Raw genomic sequence first — 18524 nt, 5'->3', positions numbered from 1 at the left:
CATCAATGGGACTCCCCGCGTGGGAAACGTCCCCTCCCGGAGGACTTGCCCTCCGACGGCCCAGCCGCTCGCTCGCCTCGCCTCCCTGGGCCGGGGCGGGCGGACGCCACGAGCTCCTCCTCCCGGACCCCGGGTGGACGCGGCGCTCCCTCCGCGGCCGGAGCGCAGCCGGCACCACCCGCCGCCGAGGGGGCGGGGGCGATGCCGCGGGGGGCGGGCGCGGCGCGCGGGGAGGGGAAGGGGTTCTCGCGCGATTGGGCGAGGTTTCCGGTGTTGTGACTGAAACCCGTCAATATGGCGGCGATCGGCCGCGGCCGCTCTCTGAAGAACCTCCGAATACGAGGTAAGCGCGCTGCAGCCCTCACTCCTCACCTCTCGGCGCCCGCCACCCCTGGCACTTGCCTTCCCCTGGCCCTGGGTCGGGGGAGCGGAGCGGGGGCGCTGGCCGGAGCCTGGGCAGCCGCCGCTGGCCTGCGAGCGAATCCTAATTGGGGCTGTGTGTCTGTTTCGCGCAGGGCGGAATGACAGCGGCGAGGAGAACGTCCCGCTGGATCTGACCCGAGGTAACGCGGGGCGCCGAGAGCGCCGGCGAGGGCGCGCTGCTGGGGAGGAGCTGGGGCCGGGGCGGGCCTCGCACGGGACCCGCGACGGGGACGGGGGGCGCAGCCCGAGCCCCGCCTGCCGGCCCGCGGGAGCCCCGCCAGGCCGCCTCGCTGAACCCATCCCCCTTCCCGGTGCCCGCTTCACTCTGCCTGAACCCTTCTCTGGGGGCCTCGGGCTGCCGCGGGGGGGGGGGGCGGCTGGGGAGCCGCGAGCGGAACTGGCGGAGCCGGCGACCCCTGGGCTCGGTGGCCCCCGGGGGCAGCGGCTTCCACCCGTGCCGAAGCTCGTGCCGCCGGCTCCCGGGGCCGGCCGGAGGGAGGTGGAGGTTGTTATTTGGGTTGCAGGAGGATGTTTGAGGGAAGAGCGACCACATCCTGCCCTCCCCGTCTCCCGGCGCAGAAGCCGGACCTGCTGGCTTTTTTGCTCACTGCGTGCCTGCCTTTTTTTTTTTTTTTTTCTCTTTGCCCCGCGTCCTGTGGGGACCGCCAGCATCGGTAGCTCGGTGCTGAGCCCTGGAGCCGGTCAGGACTGCTGCGTGGCTGGTTTCCGCCGTGTTTTCCTTCTGTTTCTGTTTCCCGGGCCGCTGGGACCGTGCTTCGCCGAAGACCGCCCCCTCGCCCTGCTGCAGGTTCATTGTTTACCTCCTGCAGTGGCGACGGGTTTGTTTACACCTTGGGAACTGAGTGACCCTGGCTTCTCTTTTGAAGGACCGGCTCCGGCTCCACTCCGTATTCTCCATAGCAGGGACGGGACCGTAGTGGGGTTTTATTCCACCTTGTCTTGCCGAAGATTGCGTGATTGGGTACTTGCGACGAGGTTCTTTTCTGCTGCACGATAAACAGGATTTGGTCTGCTGGTTCGCGCCAAGTCCCGTTGCGTACCAGCTGTAGCTTGTGGTGTAACGTGGTTCAGCTGCATAGCATCAGTTGCTTGTTGAGCTCTGTAAAGCGCTGTAGGAAGTTGAAGTCGTCGTAAACAGTCGATACGCGGTCGATGTGCTACTTAACCCTATGTTCTTGACGTAACAATCGCTCTCCACGTATTTATGGTGGACGTGGGCTTGGTGTTGAGGATCATCGCTGAATTAAAGCGTAGTATGATTTGTTCTGTATGTCCTGATGGGAGGTAGCCTTTGTAAACTGGAAGGCCGGTTTTCATGGAGCTACGAGAGTGTATTTTTGTAACCGTGTTTTATTCTGCAACTTCAAGGACGGAGTTTTCGTGAACTTTGGTAGGCAAGAGAGTTTCAAAAATACAATATAGTAGGGCTTGAGTACTAAAAATGGCACTGATTACGATCACCAGTGCACTGCTTTGGAGCAGTTTTTCAGCAGCTTAGAGGTTAGAAAGTAGTGAAGAAACATGTCGTCAGCCTTTCGGCTTTTGTGCAGTAGTTTGAAAACTCTATATGACAGACATAGGGAAAAAATTTGTATGAAATGTTTGCTGTTTTCAAGGAAACCTGTGAACAAAAATAAGGGTCATTCTTAACAGGCCTGAAATTTAGCATTTTGAGTTAAATAACAGATGTAGTTTATTAGAGATTTGTGTACACACACACACACACAAGCATGTGTGTTTTTAGAGGGAGGTGAAAAGTACATACTAGGTAAACTTGAGGTCAATTTGTGCATTAAAAACCTACTTGGGCATGCTAGAAATAAATTTTAGTTGTACCTTAAATTTTGTTGAATTTATTGAATTTGTTGAGCTATATTTGTATTTCATTGTTTTTCTGATATCAAAAATTTTGGTTGTATAAAAGCTCAGATATAAATTTGGATACCTTGGGTTTACTCTAGTTTTACTCAGGTACACATGTAGCTCTGTATGTTTATTATTTAAAATGCTATATTCTCTAATAATTTATTTTATAAATAACTGTTCATAAGCATTTCCAGGATTATATAAAAATAATACAGAGACTACTGTTTGTTTGCCCTGACAAAATGTATTTCAGTTTGGAATACATGTACACAGCCAGTTGAAACCAATTTCACAAGTGATTTACAACTATGAGTGAGAGGTTACATGAGAACTCTATTCCTGAATCATAAGGAAGTTTATAATAAAGAAAATCTGAGTTAGATTCATTTTATAGCAACACTGTTTAAAGAAACTATTATTCTGACAGACGTTTCATTGTTCAAAAAAGGCTTGTGGATCTAACTTGAAGAAAGTTCATGAGGAATTAAACTTTAGTAATGATTTGAGAACTGTGAGGCAGTCTGGGTTACAGCTGAAGGGCAGCTGTTTGTGGATTGAATTACAGTATGTAAAAAAGATAAAGTTCAGGCAACCAAATAACTTTTTGATTAATGTCAAGGCGCCGTTTTCTCTTACTCTAATTATTTTCATGTAATCTTTGAGAGGTTTATTGTATAGATATCTAACAAAGTTCTTTATAAAATAGAAGTTAAAATCATTGTAACCCCTAAGGGAGCCATTAGTGTGTGATGAAAAAGAGCTAACTATGAAGTCAAATAATTCTGGGTTGTAATCTCAGCTGTGATATTTAGGAGGTGGGTGATTTGGCGCAACTTATTTGACCTTGCTTAACCCCTCCTTTCTTCATCTCAAAAAGAAGAGGTAACCTCAAAGGATTATTGAGAATCTGAGAAATAAATGAGGTAGTTCTTATAGTACTCAGTACAGGATCAGGTACTTTGTCATATTAGCAACTTTCCTACCATGTCAAATCAAGATTCTTAAATCACATTGGAGATATTTCAAATAATTGTTTAGAGTATGTACATGTTAATAAGAAGTAAGGATTTTGGTATTCAAGCTTCCTTTTGTTGAGACCTTGTATTGTACTAATTAAGTATAGTTTATCTGAAGTAGAGGTCCTGAGTGTAATGACTATAAAAAGAGAACTCTTTTTTTAAAAAATAAAGATTGCCAGTAAATTAAGTCTAATGAAGTACAACCCGTTATATGCACTTAAGATGAAATGTGATACTTTATTTTATAGAATCTTAGAATTTTTCTGTGACTTCAGAAAATTTCTTAAGCTGACTAGGCTAGTCTTACGAGCTTCTTGGGGCCTGCTGGTGTTCTAAGGTTCTTTGATTCTGGTACTAGTGTTAGTGCTGTGCTTCCTACTTGGAGTTTTGCAGTTAAAAATGTTGATGAATTAAGTTTGACCTAGGATCAGGATTTTGTAGTAGATTCCACAGTGAACTTGTTGATCATTTTTGCTTTTCATTTTATTCTCTTAGCTACTCTACTTAATTTGTGAAAGTCCCCAATATTTGCTATTGATATCATTAAATACTGTCTCTGTGCTGCCTGCCAAAATGTATTTTGAAACTCAAATGCTTCCCTTAGCAACTTCAGCTGAAAAGATAGCCTATTTAAAAAAGCAGTCCAGTAGTGTATCTCTTCCTGGTACTAAATAACTTGAAAAGACAGTGTTCTTCCTGGGTATGCCCTGCTAGTATAATTATTATTTGAAGTGAATTCTCAGAACATGGACACCTGGATTCAAATAAAATTATTAAAATATGATTTATTTAAAGTGCTATTAAGTTTTATTATATTTTGTTATTCATTTCCATTAGTAAGAGTAAAAAAGTTGACTGTCTTAGTTTAATAAGCAGAAAAGTAGGAAGGTCTTCTGAAATGATATGGGATTTCAACATTAACTTTGTTTTCTCTTTTCTTCTTGTTAGGAGGTTATTTGTTCAAGCTATTACTTCAGTAGATGAAATGTACAGTATAAAATGAGAACTGTAAAATGTATACTAGTTGCTGAAGGAATACAATTGTGAAAGGTGTTGCCCCCTGTTGAGCAGTTTGGTGGTACAGTCATAGAGATGTGATAGCAGTTTGGAACAATAAATTAAGTAGTCAGATTGTACAAGGAATTGAAGTAGAGGAGAGAACGATTAAGTATCTGGGGGAGGTGTTAGAGGATCAAAGTTTCACAGATACTTCAATCTTCTAAGAGTAGAGGACATAGTCGAAGGAAATTCAGATTCTCTAGGGAATATCCCACACATTGGGAAAGGTCAAGGCAGTAGATAGAAGAGTTGCACAGGAGGCTATTGATGTAATCCGATAGATGATGGAGGACTAGACCAGGGTGTCAGCTACAGAATGAAGTCAAATATGTATTAGAGTTGAAGAAGTAATTAGTTTGCTTTCTTCAAATTCCCCACTGACTTTGTAATCCCCTTATTCGGTGCAGGGAACTTTATTTCTATACCTAGAAGGTAAAGGATGTTCAGTGAGAATTGCCTAATCTTCTCCCCAATACTCCTGTTGCCTTGAGTCAGAGAATAAAGCTTCTCTATTCCTTTTTCAGGAAGCTATGTTGTGCTCCTAACACTGTTTCCTCTAAGGGTCTCTGTAGCATTAAAATTTTGTTTCTTCCTTCCCATTGGTTCAGTTTTCTCATGTTCAGCAAGCACTTGTTTGATCCTTCATAAAGACCACGTACTTGCTAGGTATGGGTAGAGGTGGGAGATACGGAGTGACAAAAGATTGTATAGGTTCAACAGAAGGATTAGCTTGTCCTCACCCCACAACTTTTATTTTACCTTTTTTTTGACAGGCAGAGTGGACAGTGAGAGAGAGAGACAGAGAGAAAGGTCTTCCTTTGCCGTTGGTTCACCCTCCAATGGCCATCGCGGCCGGTGCACCACGCTGATCCGATGGCAGGAGCCAGGTGCTTTTCCTGGTCTCCCATGGGGTGCAGGGCCCAAGCACCTGGGCCATCCTCCACTGCACTCCCTGGCCACAGCAGAGAGCTGGCCTGGAAGAGGGGCAATCGGGACAGAATCCGGCGCCCCGACCAGGACTAGAACCCGGTGTGCCTGCGCCGCTAGGCGGAGGATTAGCCTAGTGAGCCGCAGCGCCGGCCTATTTTACCTTTTAAAAAGATTTATTTATTTAAAATGTAGAGCAATAAGGTGGGCAGGCGGGCGAGCGAGCAAGAGAGAGAGAGAGAGAGACTTGTTATGCCATGGCTTTATTTATTTATTTTTTTTTACCTGCTATAGTATAAGTGTAGCTTGTCCCCTGTAATGAAAATAATTTCTTTAAGGATGCTGATAACCTCTTGGAAAATTCATTGGCATTTTTAAGTTCTGTGTTCTACTATTAGTACTATTATTGTTGTAATTTGTGCTAGACACTAAAAATATATTATCTCACTTTATCTTTAACTAGGTTGGCCTAGCCCTGTTTTACAGTTGAGAATGTAGGCTTTGAAGTTTTAAAGGACTGAAACTCAGAAAGTTAAGTGATTCAACTAGGTCATGGGACTAGTGAGTGACTAACTGGTGTTTAGTAATCATATCAAAGTCATGATGTTTGAAACTTTGCACCCTAAAATATACCTGCTTTTCCACCACCACCATCCTCTTTTATTAAAGCTAGTGACCAGGGCCAGCACTGTGGTGCCGGCATCCTTTGTGGGCGCCATGGTCCCAGTCCCCTCTGTTCCACTTCCCATCCAGCTCTCTGCTGGTGGCCTGGGAAAGCAATGGAAGATGACCCAAGTACTTGGGCCCCTGCATCCACAGGGAAGACCCAGAGGAAGCTCCTGGCTTCTGGCTTCAGATTGGCCCAGCTCTGGCCCTTGTGGCCATTTGGGGCAGTGGAAGGAAGATCTCTCTCCCCTTCTCCCCTCTCCTCTCCCCTCCCCTCCCCCTCTCCTCTCCTCTCCTCTCTCCCTCTCCCCTCCCTCTCTCCTCTCCTCTCCTCTCCTCTCCCCTCCTCTCTCCTCTCTCTCCCCTCCTCTCTCCTCTCTCTCCCCCTCCCCCTTGCCTCCCCTCCCTCTCTATAACTGCCTTTCAAATAAATAATATAAATCTTCTAAAAACATGTAAAGCCAGAGACCACATACTCATCCTTTTAATTCTGTTGAGAAATTCTTCCCATTTGCCTCTGAAATATCTATTAAATCTGTTGTATTCAATCTCTCCTTCTGTTCCTATTGTGATTATCTACTTCAAGTCCTCATTATCTCATTTGGATGACAGTAAAATCAGCTCTTCTCACCTTTTTTCCCTCCCTCTGCTGTATGGTTGCCAGGATTTCATAGAAATCTATATCTGGTCCCGTTTTTCTCTTAAGTCAGCAAAATAAACCTATTCCCATTTTATAGGCTCATTTTTGTTCACATAGGTCAAATTTCTTAGCTTGGCCTTCAAGGCTTTTTATAATTTATTCCTGATTTCGTTTGTACTATCTTAACCATACTTTTCAGAGTGTATCTGTCTTGCTGCATAGTTCACTTGTGTAACTCACTTCTTACCCTTGCTGCTCCCTGCCCCCAACCCCAGAGTAATAGTCTAAAGCACCAAACTCCCTATCCTTTTCTTTCCACTTGGAAACTGCTTGTAGTTGGGAATAGTTTCTTTAGTTAAAGGCTATACCTTGAAAATGGCATGCTGTTTTGTATTTATTTGACCTTGCATAGTTGTTTCCTCTGCCTAGAATTGATTTAGAGCACTCTATCTGTAGCAGTCCCAATTCATTAAGGTCAAGGTCACTTGCCACTTGTAGAAATTCTTTATCTTCCCATTGGGGATTTATTGCTTCCTGCTCTTCTATATTTTTTTTTATTCCTTTCCAAATACTATTATGCTGTTGTAGTTGTTTGTTCATTTCTTTCTCCTTCACTAGATCTTAAGCTTCTTGAGGGCAGGATTCTTCCTTACTCATTAACATTATCTCCTCACCTCCCAGCATCTATAATAAAATAATAACTGAAGCATTAAAATAATAACAGAAGAATGGAGAGAGAGATGGGAAGAGGAACAGCACAGCATTGAGAATAGAAGTAAAAGGGCACTTTTCTGTTGTGAAGGACGGTGAAATTGATGATGCCTTAAAATGGAGATGGGATGATAATGAGATAAGCTTCAGACTTTGAATTTAAGATGGTTAATGCCTCCAGAGATGTGTGAGAGGTGGAAGAGAAGTTTAGTAGTGCTAGTTTTAAACTTGTCCAGTCAATTGTTCTCTGCATAGTGTTGAGAAAAGGAAGAATGTAAATGGAGAAAGTGCTAGATTTGAGGGTTTGATAATAAAATGATCAAAAGTGTATGTCTTAGTGTAGGAATTAATAAGATAGGGGCCAACAGAGGAGGAAAAAATGTAGGGAGATTGTGATCTCTGGAGTCAAAAAGCATAGTTTTGAGCTGAAGGGCCTGCCAGACTATGGTGTTGAAATAGCTGGTTTAGGGAGCTCAGTTCTACTGTTTCTTAATCTGGGGATGATATTCTGTGCTATCTAACCTCTCTGGGCTTTCATTTCCTCACCTCCAAAATGGATAATACCTAAAAATTATAGCACTTTCACCTTTAGTCTGCAATTCTCAGATATCACTATAGAATATTAAAAGGTTAAAAAGAAAGCATTTATAGCCTTGTTAAATCACTGAGAAGTATTCCCATAAACAATAATGAATACATGTAGGAGTGCTGGTATTTCATAGCACTTTAAATGTAAATTACAGTCAACTCTCAATTTCCTTTTAAGTGATCCATCTGCTGTGACTTGCTGCCTCCTCCCCCTCCTAGGGCTCAGGCTACTGAAAATAGGGCTGTGAAAAACACAGTAGGGTGAGTGAATGGTTTGCATGCCTGTGTATGTGTTCCTCTATCACTAAACTAAACGCAGTCTACTCTCAGTTAACTGCACTAAAACGATGAATAGTTGTAGAAGAGTACTAAATATACTATCTTACTATTTATTTTTATTTGTATGTCACTTGGGAAGATTTAATGTTCTTCTTCCCCCTACCCTGTAATACATTGCTATGTATTTTCATTTATACTTTACTTGAGTTATTAGCATTAATTTTTATTTCCTAAGCAAATACTGTTAGAGTAGTGGAAGAAAGTAAGTAGGTTGAAATATTTGTTAGGAAATATATAATTGAGAGTTGACTCAGTGCATTTTGGATCATCTGTTGCCTTATGTTATTTGTACATTTTTTTTAGTATGGTAAGGTTGAAGAAAAGCTGAATGGCTCCTTAAAAATTCTAGCTCCACCATGAATATTATTATAAAATTCTGAAGATGCTAAAATAAGTGGAAAATCAAAACTAGCAAAATATAACATCGATCTATCTAAAGTAGTAAGAGTTGAAAGAGAAACTAAACCTAGGTACATTCTTCTTATTCCTCTTTTTTTTTTTTTTTTTTTAAGATTTATTTTATTTCAAAGGCTCAGTGACAGCACGTGAAAGAGATCTTCCATCTACTGGCTCACTCCCCAATGGCAGCATAGGCCAGGGCTGGGCCAGGCTGAAGCCAGGAGCTTCATTGAGGTCTCCCATGTGGGCGCAGGGGCCAAAGCACTTGGACCATCATCTGCTGCTTTCCTAGGTGCACTAATGGGAATTGAACTGGTGTCCATAAGGGATGTGGGCACTGCAGGCAGCAGAATGTACCTGGTAATGATGAAATTTATGTAAAATATAGTAAAATTTAGGTTATGCTAGTGCTTGAAGTATATTCTATTTAAGGAGTCAGCTGAATTTAATGTGAAATGTAAAGCACTTTTTTTAAACCTTAATTACCAATCATTTTAAAGAATTTGCCTCCTTCATTTACTTTTCCAATTTTTAACTCCAGTATTTTGAAGAGTGTGAATTTGTGCAGTGTCAACTAGTATATTTTTTATGAGTATATTATCATGTTAGTAAGCGCTTTGTGATTGGAGAAGACATAAATCTTCCTTCAGAGAGTTCTGTTACAGTTGAAATATAACTGTATTAGTGCACATTATAAGATATTTGCCAATTATCTGTGTAAAGAAGTTTTTTTAAAAAAAGCTAGTAGAATTCAGAAAAAAAAAGATGGGAGATAGGTAAGGAGTGAGGAGTGACCTAGAAGGAATACTTAATAGAAGTGATGACAGCTGTCAAGACTTTTGCTAGTATTTCAAAGGGTAAGGAGCTCTGGACCAGAATGCTAAAAATCAAAATTTTGCAACTAACATGTTCCTGGTATATTATTTAATGTTTCAGGAAAATGTTCAGAAAAGACTGATGGGATTTTTTTTTCTTGTCTATAAATCTATTAACTATTAAAGACCAAGTATATTTCAAACTTGGATTCCTCTGACCTTTAATGCTGGATTGGATTGAGAGACTTGAGGCATATTGTGAAATAATTGTGCGCTGTGACTGTCAGTACATAAATGCCTAACATTCCAAACCTGAGGATAAATTATTATTTTCCATTGTTTTGTAGTACCTGTCTCTCCTCTTCATTGATATTGTTAGTGGAGGGTAATTTATTGAATTTATTTCTGGATGTATGCAGTCTGGAAATGGAGACTATAAATGGGATGGGTAGTGTTTTATCTTTCATTGTAAAGTGCCTATATTTTCGAATCTCAAAATTTAAGCATGTGGCATAACAATGGGATAGAATATTTGGAATGAATGTTATCCTGAAAAACACAGTGTTACATTAGTAAATCCAGATACCTTACCTAACCCTCTAATGTTTTGGGTAAGGGATAAATAGTGTTTGAGAGGAAATTATTGTAAAACAAAACTTAAATTGGCGGTTACAGGGATTTTAGTGATCTTGTTCTGTGTCCAGTGTAACTTTGTGTTTCCTAAAATGAATAAAAAGTGAAGAGGTATGGAAACTGTAAACAAAGACAATTGCCAAGTAATTTACTTTTAGTTACTAAAAGGAACAGCTTGCCAGATGAAAGTGTAACTATTTTAGTGTGCACATACATGTTTTTTCCCAATAGTTTCATGTTGAACAATCACATTTTGTTGTTGTTGTTGTTCAAGACTCATTTATTTGAAAAGCAGAGCTACAGAGAGAAAGGGAGGGACAGAAACCTTTCATCCACTGGCTTACTCTTCAAATGGCAACAACAGCTGAGGCTGGGCCAGGTGGAAGCTAGGAGTCCAGAACTCCATCCAGGTCTCTTATGTGGATAGCAGGGACCAAGGACTTGTGCCATTTCTGCTTTCCTAGGTGCATTAGGTAGCTGGATCAAAGTGTAGCAGTCAGAACCTGAATGGGGGCTCATATGGAATACCGGCAGCCCTAGCAGAGGCTCAATCAGCTGTACCAGGATGCCAGCCCGAGAATCACATCTTAAGATAGGATTGGTAGGGCCATAATTGTGGCCTGGCAGGTCTTGTTTGGGTGCAGTTTCATGTCCCAGTTGCTCCACTTTCTATCTAGCTCTCTGATAATGGCCTGGGAAAAGCAGTGGAAGATGGCCCACCCACATGGAAGACCCAGATGAAGCGTCTGGCTCCTGGGTTTGACCTGGCCCAGCCCTGGCCATTGTGGTCAGCCAGGGAATGAACTGGCAGACAAAGGATCTCTACTTCTCTGTCTCTCCCTTCCCTCTCTCTTTGTAACTCTTGATTTTCAAATAAATAAATATTTAAAAAATAATGCTAATAATTTTCATGCTTATTGGTCTTTCCTCGTATACCAAAACTTCTTTTTTAAAAAAAATTTTTAGAAGACTTATTTGAGAAGCAGAATTACAGAGAGAGAGAGGGAGGGAAGGAAGGAGAGAGGGAGGTCCACCATCTGCTGGTTCACTCCCCAAATGGCTGCAACAGCCAGGGCTGGGCCATGCCAAAGCCAGGAGCCAGGAGCTTCATTGAGGTCTCCCATGTTGATACAGGGGCCCAAGTACTTAGGCCATCCGCCATTGCTTTCCCAGACCATCAGCAGGGAGCTGAATGAGAAGTGGAGCAACTGGGACCTGAACCAGTGCCCACATGGGATGCTGGTGCCTTAGGCTGAGGCTTAACCTGCTGTGCTACAGTGCCAGCTTTTAATTTTTAATTGACCTGTTTTTTTCCACTCAATTCTGTAATGTACTCCCTAACATTCGCTATACTGTCATCACCACCACCACCTCCTTTGCTGAGAAAAAAAGAAAAGCTAGGAGGCTGGGAGTACATGTTGTGCAGATGAGCTGTAAACATAAAGCTGTATAGTAGGGGTATGTGTGGGGGGCGGGAGGGATGAGGGGGAGACAGACATATACACCAGGTAGCCGGTAGCATATTGTGAAAATCTTTGTTCACATGTGTTTTAGATAAGTTTTTAATCATATCTGTCCCATGTGGTATTAGTATAAAATCATAATTGGATATTTGAACTCCAATAGCTGTTTCCTATGTTGTTTATTTAGTATGACTTATGGCCTTATTATAAGTTCTAGTGTTAATTTTGAATGACAACTTGGTACAAAGCAGGTCAAGTTAATTCTTATGTCATAATAGGTTTCATATATCATTTAATTCTTATAAAAGATTTTATCCTATATTTAATTAAATTTTAAATTAGGATAGCTTACATGTAAAGTCACCTTATGTTTTATGTTTTAATATGAGCCTTAAAAAAAACCATTATCTTTCTCTTCCCTGTGGAAGATTTTAGTGTTACATGTTGATGTTGCAACATTGTTTTGAAGACACAAATGTACATTAGTGTTTTATGTTGCCAAGATGGAAGTTATTTGAAAACTACTGGTTGCTCTTCAAAAGGAAATGAGATGATTAAGGAATTTGAATAAAGTGTGGCAGTTGTTTTTTTATTATGGAACTGTTTCTTTTCTTACTTATTTGACAGGTAGAGTTATAGATAGTGAGAGAGAGAGACAGGGAGAAAGGTCTTCCTTCCGTTGGTTCACTCCAAATGGTCACCATTGCCGGCACTGCGCCGATCCAAAGCCAGGAGCCAGGTACCTCCTCCTGGTCTCCCATGCGGATGCAGGGACCCAAGCACTTGGGCCATCCTCCACTGCCTTCCCGGGGCACAGCAAAGAGCTGGACTGGAAGGGGAGCAATCGGGACTAGAATCTGGCACCCATACGGGATGCCGGCGATGCAGGTGGAGGATTAATCCGGTGAGCCATGGTGCCGGCCCCAGAACTATTTCTTTTAATATTTACTTTATTTAAAAAAATCAGTCTTGATGTTTGAATACTAGGAGGAAGCTTTACATACATCAGTAATTGTTTCTATATAGTAAAAGTCCCAAAGAGAATAAATGTAATTATCTTTAAAACAAATAATTACCACTAAATGTTCACTTAGGTTACTTGAATATGCATGGATTTGGGGAATTTATGTGTATATATATAAATGTTCATTCTAAAGCATATTTGGAAGCTACTTTAGTTTTTTAAAGATTATTTATTTGAAAGGCAGAGTTACAGAGATGCAGAAGCAGAGAGAAAGAGAGGTCTTCCATCAGCTGGTTCACTCCCCAGATGGCTGCAACCGTCAGAGCTGCGCTGATCTGAAGCCAGGAGCCAGGGGTTTCTTCTGGATCTCTTGCGCAGGTGCAGGGGCCCAAAGACTTGGACTATTTTGTAATGGTTTCCCAGAGAGATGGATCGGAAGTGGAGCCACTGGGACTTGAACCAGCACCCATATGGGATGCTGGCCTGCAGGCGGTAGCTTTACTCACTGTGCCACAGTGCCAGCCTTTGGAAGCTACTTCAGAAATAATTTTATTTGTCCTCATATTCAACATAGGAATGTTCAGTATTAGCTGCCATCTGCCTTCACAAAACCTTGCACTGATGGATAGGACATTCAGAGGGGTTTGTTCCTTTGTTGAGCAGCTATGTTTCTTTATTTTTTTTATTTTTTATTTTATTTTATTTTTGACAGGCAGAGTGGACAATGAGAGAGAGACAGAAAGGTCTTCCTTTGCCTTTGGTTCACCCTCCAATGTGCGCTGCGGCCGGTGCACCGCGCTGATCCAAAGGCAGGAGCCAGGTACTTATCCTGGTCTCCCATGGGGTGCAGGGCTCAAGTCCTTGGGCTATCCTCCACTGCACTCCCTGGCCACAGCAGAGAGCTGGCCTGGAAGAGGGGCACCAGGACAGAACCGGCGCCCCGACCGGGACTAGAACCTGGTGTGCTGGCGCCGCAAGGTGGAGGATTAGCCTAGTGAGCCGCGGCGCCGACCTGCTATGTTTCTTAATAAAACTCAAGTTAGCAAAATATAGTAAGAATAACCTTCTTTAACTGATACTAGTTCTTTCCTATAAAATGATTCTTTAATTTGCTGTTTACAAATAAAGAATAATAAGTGTAATCATATTGGACACTGCTGTTTGCTACTAGAGATTCTTGTTCTTTACTCTTGTCACTTAGATTAGTCGCCTTCCTGTATGAGGGGCAAGAGGCGCAGGCAGGCAAAATTCCCATCTGCTGGTTCTCTTCCCAGATGCCCACAATGTCTGGGGCTGTGCCAAGAGCTGGAGCCTGGATCTGGGAACTGAATCTTCGTATCCCATGTGATTAGGAGGGACCCAACTCCTTTAACCATCATCTGTTGCCTCCTATGGTGTGCACTGGCTGGAAGCTGGACTTGGGAGCTAAAAGCCAGGAACAGAACCCAGGTATTCTTGTTTGGGTATCTTAACTGATAGACTAAATGTCTACCCCTAACCAAATATTTAATGACTTCTGGTGAGATATGCTGCATTATTGTAGTTGCTATATATTTAAGACATGGTCTTTGATTACAAGAGATAGCAACTATGATATTTTGAACTATATTACGAGGTGAGGTTCCAACCCCTCTCATGGTTTTTTTTTTTTTTTTTTAATTCTCAAGCCTGTGTACTTAACCTTTTGTAATTTTTCCAAAGATGTTGTCAAATAAAAATGAAAATAAATTACTACTGTGACAAATCAGTGTTCTGTATGTTGTAGAGTAACGATTTGGAGCCCTCAGTGAGCAAGTTATTAACTCAGCCCTGAAATATAATTTTTTTAAAAAAAGGCTTATTTGTTTGAAAGGCCGCAGGCTGAAGGCAGGAGCTAAGAGCTTTTTCTGAGTCTCTCATGTGGGTAGTAGTGGCTCAAGCATCTGGGCCATCTTCTGCTGTTTTTCCCAGGCCATTAGCAGAGAGCTATATGGGAAGTGGAGCAGCTGGAACACCAATTGGTACCCATATGGGATGCTGGCATTGCAGGTAGTGGCATTACCCACTGTGCCACACCACCAGCTCCCTGAAATGTACATTTAAATCTTTTTGGGTAAATTTATTTCTAGAACTATTTAAATCCTTTTTTTTTTTTTTAAAAAAAAAGAAAGATTAATTGAAAGGCATAGTGTCAGAGTAAAGAAAAGGAGAGACAGAGGGAGAGGTCTTCCATCTGCTGGTTCATGCCCCAAATAGTTGCAGTGGCCACGACTGGTCCAGGCTGAAGCCAGGAGCGTGGAACTTCATCTGTGTCTCCCATTTGGATGGCAGGGGTTCAAGTACTTGAGCCGTCTTGCGCTGCTTTTGCAGGTACATTAGCAAGGAACTAGATCAGAAGCAGAGCAACTAGAATGGAAAACTGGTGCTCCTATGGAATGCTGGCATCACGCAAGTGGCAGCTTTACTTGCTGCACCACAAAGGCAGCCTCATATTTCCCTTTGTAAAGAAAAATATACTATTTCACTTTTTTCTCTTTGACTAGAGCCATCTTTATGAATACTGATTATTGTCTTGGGGTAGGAGAGGACAATGTATTACTACCCTATGTAACATCCAGCTTGTCTTTTAATTCTTACATCCTGCTTAATTGCTCTCAGCTGTCAGTTTACATTGCAATTTTTTTTAAAACATTATTTTCATTTTATTTGGAAAGCAGAAAGATGGAGAGAGAGAGAGAGAGATTTTCCATCTCCTGGCTCATTTTGCAGCACACAACAGACAGAGTGGTCCAGGCCAAAGCTAGGAGCCAGGAATACAATCCAGGTTTTCCATGTGCATGGCAGGAACCTATCTAGTATTGTACACCTTGCTGCCTCCGGGGTGCACAATAGCAGGAAGCTGGAATAACAGGCAGAGCTGGGACTTGAAGTCAGGTACTTTAAGTGGGATATGGGTATGCAGGCCTCCAGATTGTGATTATTATTCCTATATTCAATAATCCTTTCTTTTACTTGCATTGTAAAATAGAAACTGAAACTGGAGTTTTGTTAATATTGTGTAAAAGAGAAATATATAAAAATTGTAAAGAGTTAAGGGATCCATCAACAACGTATATGACCTGTAGTGAGTAGTTATTGATGAAACTTTCTTTGAATTTGTAGGGACAATAGAATCTTGTCTGTCTTTGCTGGGGATTCAAGAATTGAGTCTGCTGAAAAAGACTGATAGACAGATGAACAGGAAAAATGCATACAAATTTATTGCCTGAATGGAGGGCATCACAGGAGGATATCCAATAACTCAATGAGATTTAGAGATTCAAATCCCTTCATAGAAGAGAGGAAAGTGGGGGATGTAGGCAGTTCTGGAGAAAGTAAATTATTTTTATGCCTGATGAGAAGGCTCAAAGAACAAACAGTAGCCTGGGTCAGCATTTGTTGACTCTCCGTATAGTGTCACCTCTAGTCTTCTTTGCTGCAGTATACATTAATCTCCCCAGGTTGGTAAGGTATATGAAGAAAGGTTTCACAACAGTTACGTATCTGGCCTTAGGGTAGATGGGGGTTCTACAGAGAAAAATCCTTCCCTCCATTTGCTGTTCTCCAAGTGTTCTCAGCTTGAAGTGTAAAGTAGCGTATTTTAGGGTATCTTTCTTAAGCAATAATAATTTTTTTTGTCATTGTTTTTAGAGTCCTTTTTATATCTTAGTTGGTTTCTAGACAGGTAATTGCTTCATAGCTTATAGGTAGGTGAAGTATGACGACACTGGGTTTGTATATAACATGGATAGTAGAATTATATGAAAATAGATGGTAAGGTATACAATATAGCTAATGTGGACAAAATAAGATTCTAAGTACATGTTATGGAGACACTACCATTTTAGATACGAGCATGGCTTTTGAGAACTGGACTTGAATCTTGACTCTGCCTCTTAGAACTTGTGGGCAGGTTGTCTTTTCTGATCACATTTCCTCATCTCCATTGGAGATACACACTTGAGTTTTGAATGAGATGTTTGTGAAATATTTATTAGATTTTTGGCAAATAGATACAGATAGTATGGATTTTTTATTTATGGTCAGTAAAAGAAATGAGAGAAAGGATAGATCAATGTGAACTGAAAAAAATAGAAAATGGGGTTTTGTTTCAGCTTTGGATGGGAAGAATGTGTTAAATCAAGAGGAAATAGGTTGTGAATAAAGCTTGAAATATTTTACTGAGAGAAATAATAAGGGTATAGGATTTTACTATTTATATTGCATTTTTAGGAAAGGGGTAAGTTATTGAGGGCCTCAACAACCATGTGGAGAGAACAGTAAAATTTACTTAAAAAGTTTTTTTTTGTTGACAATCTAGAACCAGAAAATGTTTGTCATATATGTACAATTCTCTGAGTTTTTGAGAGATGAGTTATCAGGACCCAGATAATGACACACAATATTACAATACCCAAAAAGCTCTTATTCAGTCTCTTTTCAGCCACTACTTCCCCTGTTATCCCGACTTGAGCCAGCACCCACATGGGATGCCAGCACTGCAGGCGATTCTCTAGCTGCTATGCCACAGCACAGGCCCTGAGTCTTCTCTTAAAAGCTCGAAACTATTAGAACCATCTCGTCCTGTGTCATGTTTCACACAGGAGGAAGTCAATTTGATTGATTTTCTGAGTGCCTAGAGCTCATTGATAGCTTTAAACTATCTCTGTGTGATTGATTCTTTTATTTATTTATTTTTTTGCCTTATTTTTCTCACTTTCTCTTCTTGGTTTGGTTTCTGTTTCTCTTGTTATTTCTAATTTTTTTTTTTGGTGATTCTTCAATAAATACAAAAGGGATGGATTACTCCCCCCCCACCCCATACTTGATAGTGTCATATTCCCTGACTTAAAATAATTTTAATTGTTAAAAAGTTTTTTCTTTAACCTCACTTCATTGACCACCCCCCCCCCCCCCCCGAGAGTTACTAATGAAAAAGATTCCACTACTCATTTCTTGGTGCTTGTCCTCAAGAAATTAGAACCAAATATATCATAGGAAATTGATTAATTTGATGGTTAATTTGACAGCAATTTGGTGAACATGTTGCATAGACTTACTAAATAAGCTTTTACTTCTTTCAGTAAGCAAAAGAAATAGAGTAAATGTGAAAGTGAAACAAATATTAAAGATGATGAAGTTTCTGATGAAGTACATTTCCTGAATGCTGATAAATACTATTTTAAATATTTTTTTATTTTGTTTTTTAAAAAGATTTATTTATTTGAAAGGCAGAGTTACACACACACAGGGAGAGAGAGAAAGAGAGAGAGAGATCTTCCATCTGCTGGTTCACTCCTCATATGGCTGCACCAGCTGGGGCTGGCCCAGATGGAAGCCGGGAGTCAGGAGCTTCTTCCCTGTCTCCCACATGGATTCAAGGGCCCAAGCACTGAGACCGTCCTCTGCTGCTTTCCCAGGTACATCAGCAGGGGGCTGGATTAGAAGTGGAGCAGCTGAGAATTGAACCCTTGCCTATATGGAATGCCAGCATTGCAGGAGACTTTACCCATCACACAGGCCCCTATTTTATATATGCAAAAGCTTTATGTATATACTCTCTAGAAGTAAAGAGAAAAATGAATTTGGAGTTCCCTGAAGGTGAGAACATTTAAGTTACTATTTTTATTGTATTTGAGAGGTACACAGAAAGAAACATTTAATAACCTCGAAAAATCCTTGCTGACTTTGAGTCTAGGTGATTTAGTTCACTGAGCAGATTTAAACTAAATATGGATTATTAGCTACCAAATGAATGCTTTTTAGAGGAGAATTTTAAGTGACTATTTGTTTGATTCTGTGAAATTACAATGTAGTAAATTGTATTTTCATGCTAGCATATTTTACTTATTGCTGTTACATATACTGTCACATTTTTTTTTCTCAGTTGTTTTAAATAATTTTCCTAGAATCAAGCTAACGTGGTATGGTAATCTCTTGACTGTCCAGCATGATCAGAACTTGGTCTAAAAG

The 18524-nt window shown here is 41.2% G+C and overlaps 1 protein-coding gene across 20 annotated transcripts in view; it reads left to right on the top strand.

Moving 5' to 3' along the window:
- Positions 1-235: 235 nt before the first annotated feature.
- Positions 236-18524, top strand: part of RICTOR (RPTOR independent companion of MTOR complex 2) — a 161599-nt gene continuing 143310 nt past the window's right edge. For 12 of the 20 annotated variants that reach the window (XM_070056653.1, XM_051853789.2, XM_051853790.2 and 9 more), the window contains exons 1-2: positions 236-343; positions 516-563. In XM_070056653.1, coding sequence (XP_069912754.1) covers positions 295-343; positions 516-563 — 97 coding nt within the window. In that variant the 5' untranslated portion in view covers positions 236-294. Of the gene's footprint in view, positions 344-515; positions 564-1697; positions 1835-13807; positions 13983-18127; positions 18153-18524 lie in introns of those variants that run through there. The other 8 variants (XM_070056659.1, XM_070056658.1, XM_051853797.2 and 5 more) reach the window with 6 other exon arrangements.

Source organism: Oryctolagus cuniculus, chromosome 14 (genome assembly GCF_964237555.1).
Source record: "Oryctolagus cuniculus chromosome 14, mOryCun1.1, whole genome shotgun sequence".
Classification (NCBI taxonomy): Eukaryota; Metazoa; Chordata; class Mammalia; order Lagomorpha; family Leporidae; genus Oryctolagus; species Oryctolagus cuniculus.
This window is presented reverse-complemented; position numbering and strand designations above follow the sequence as displayed.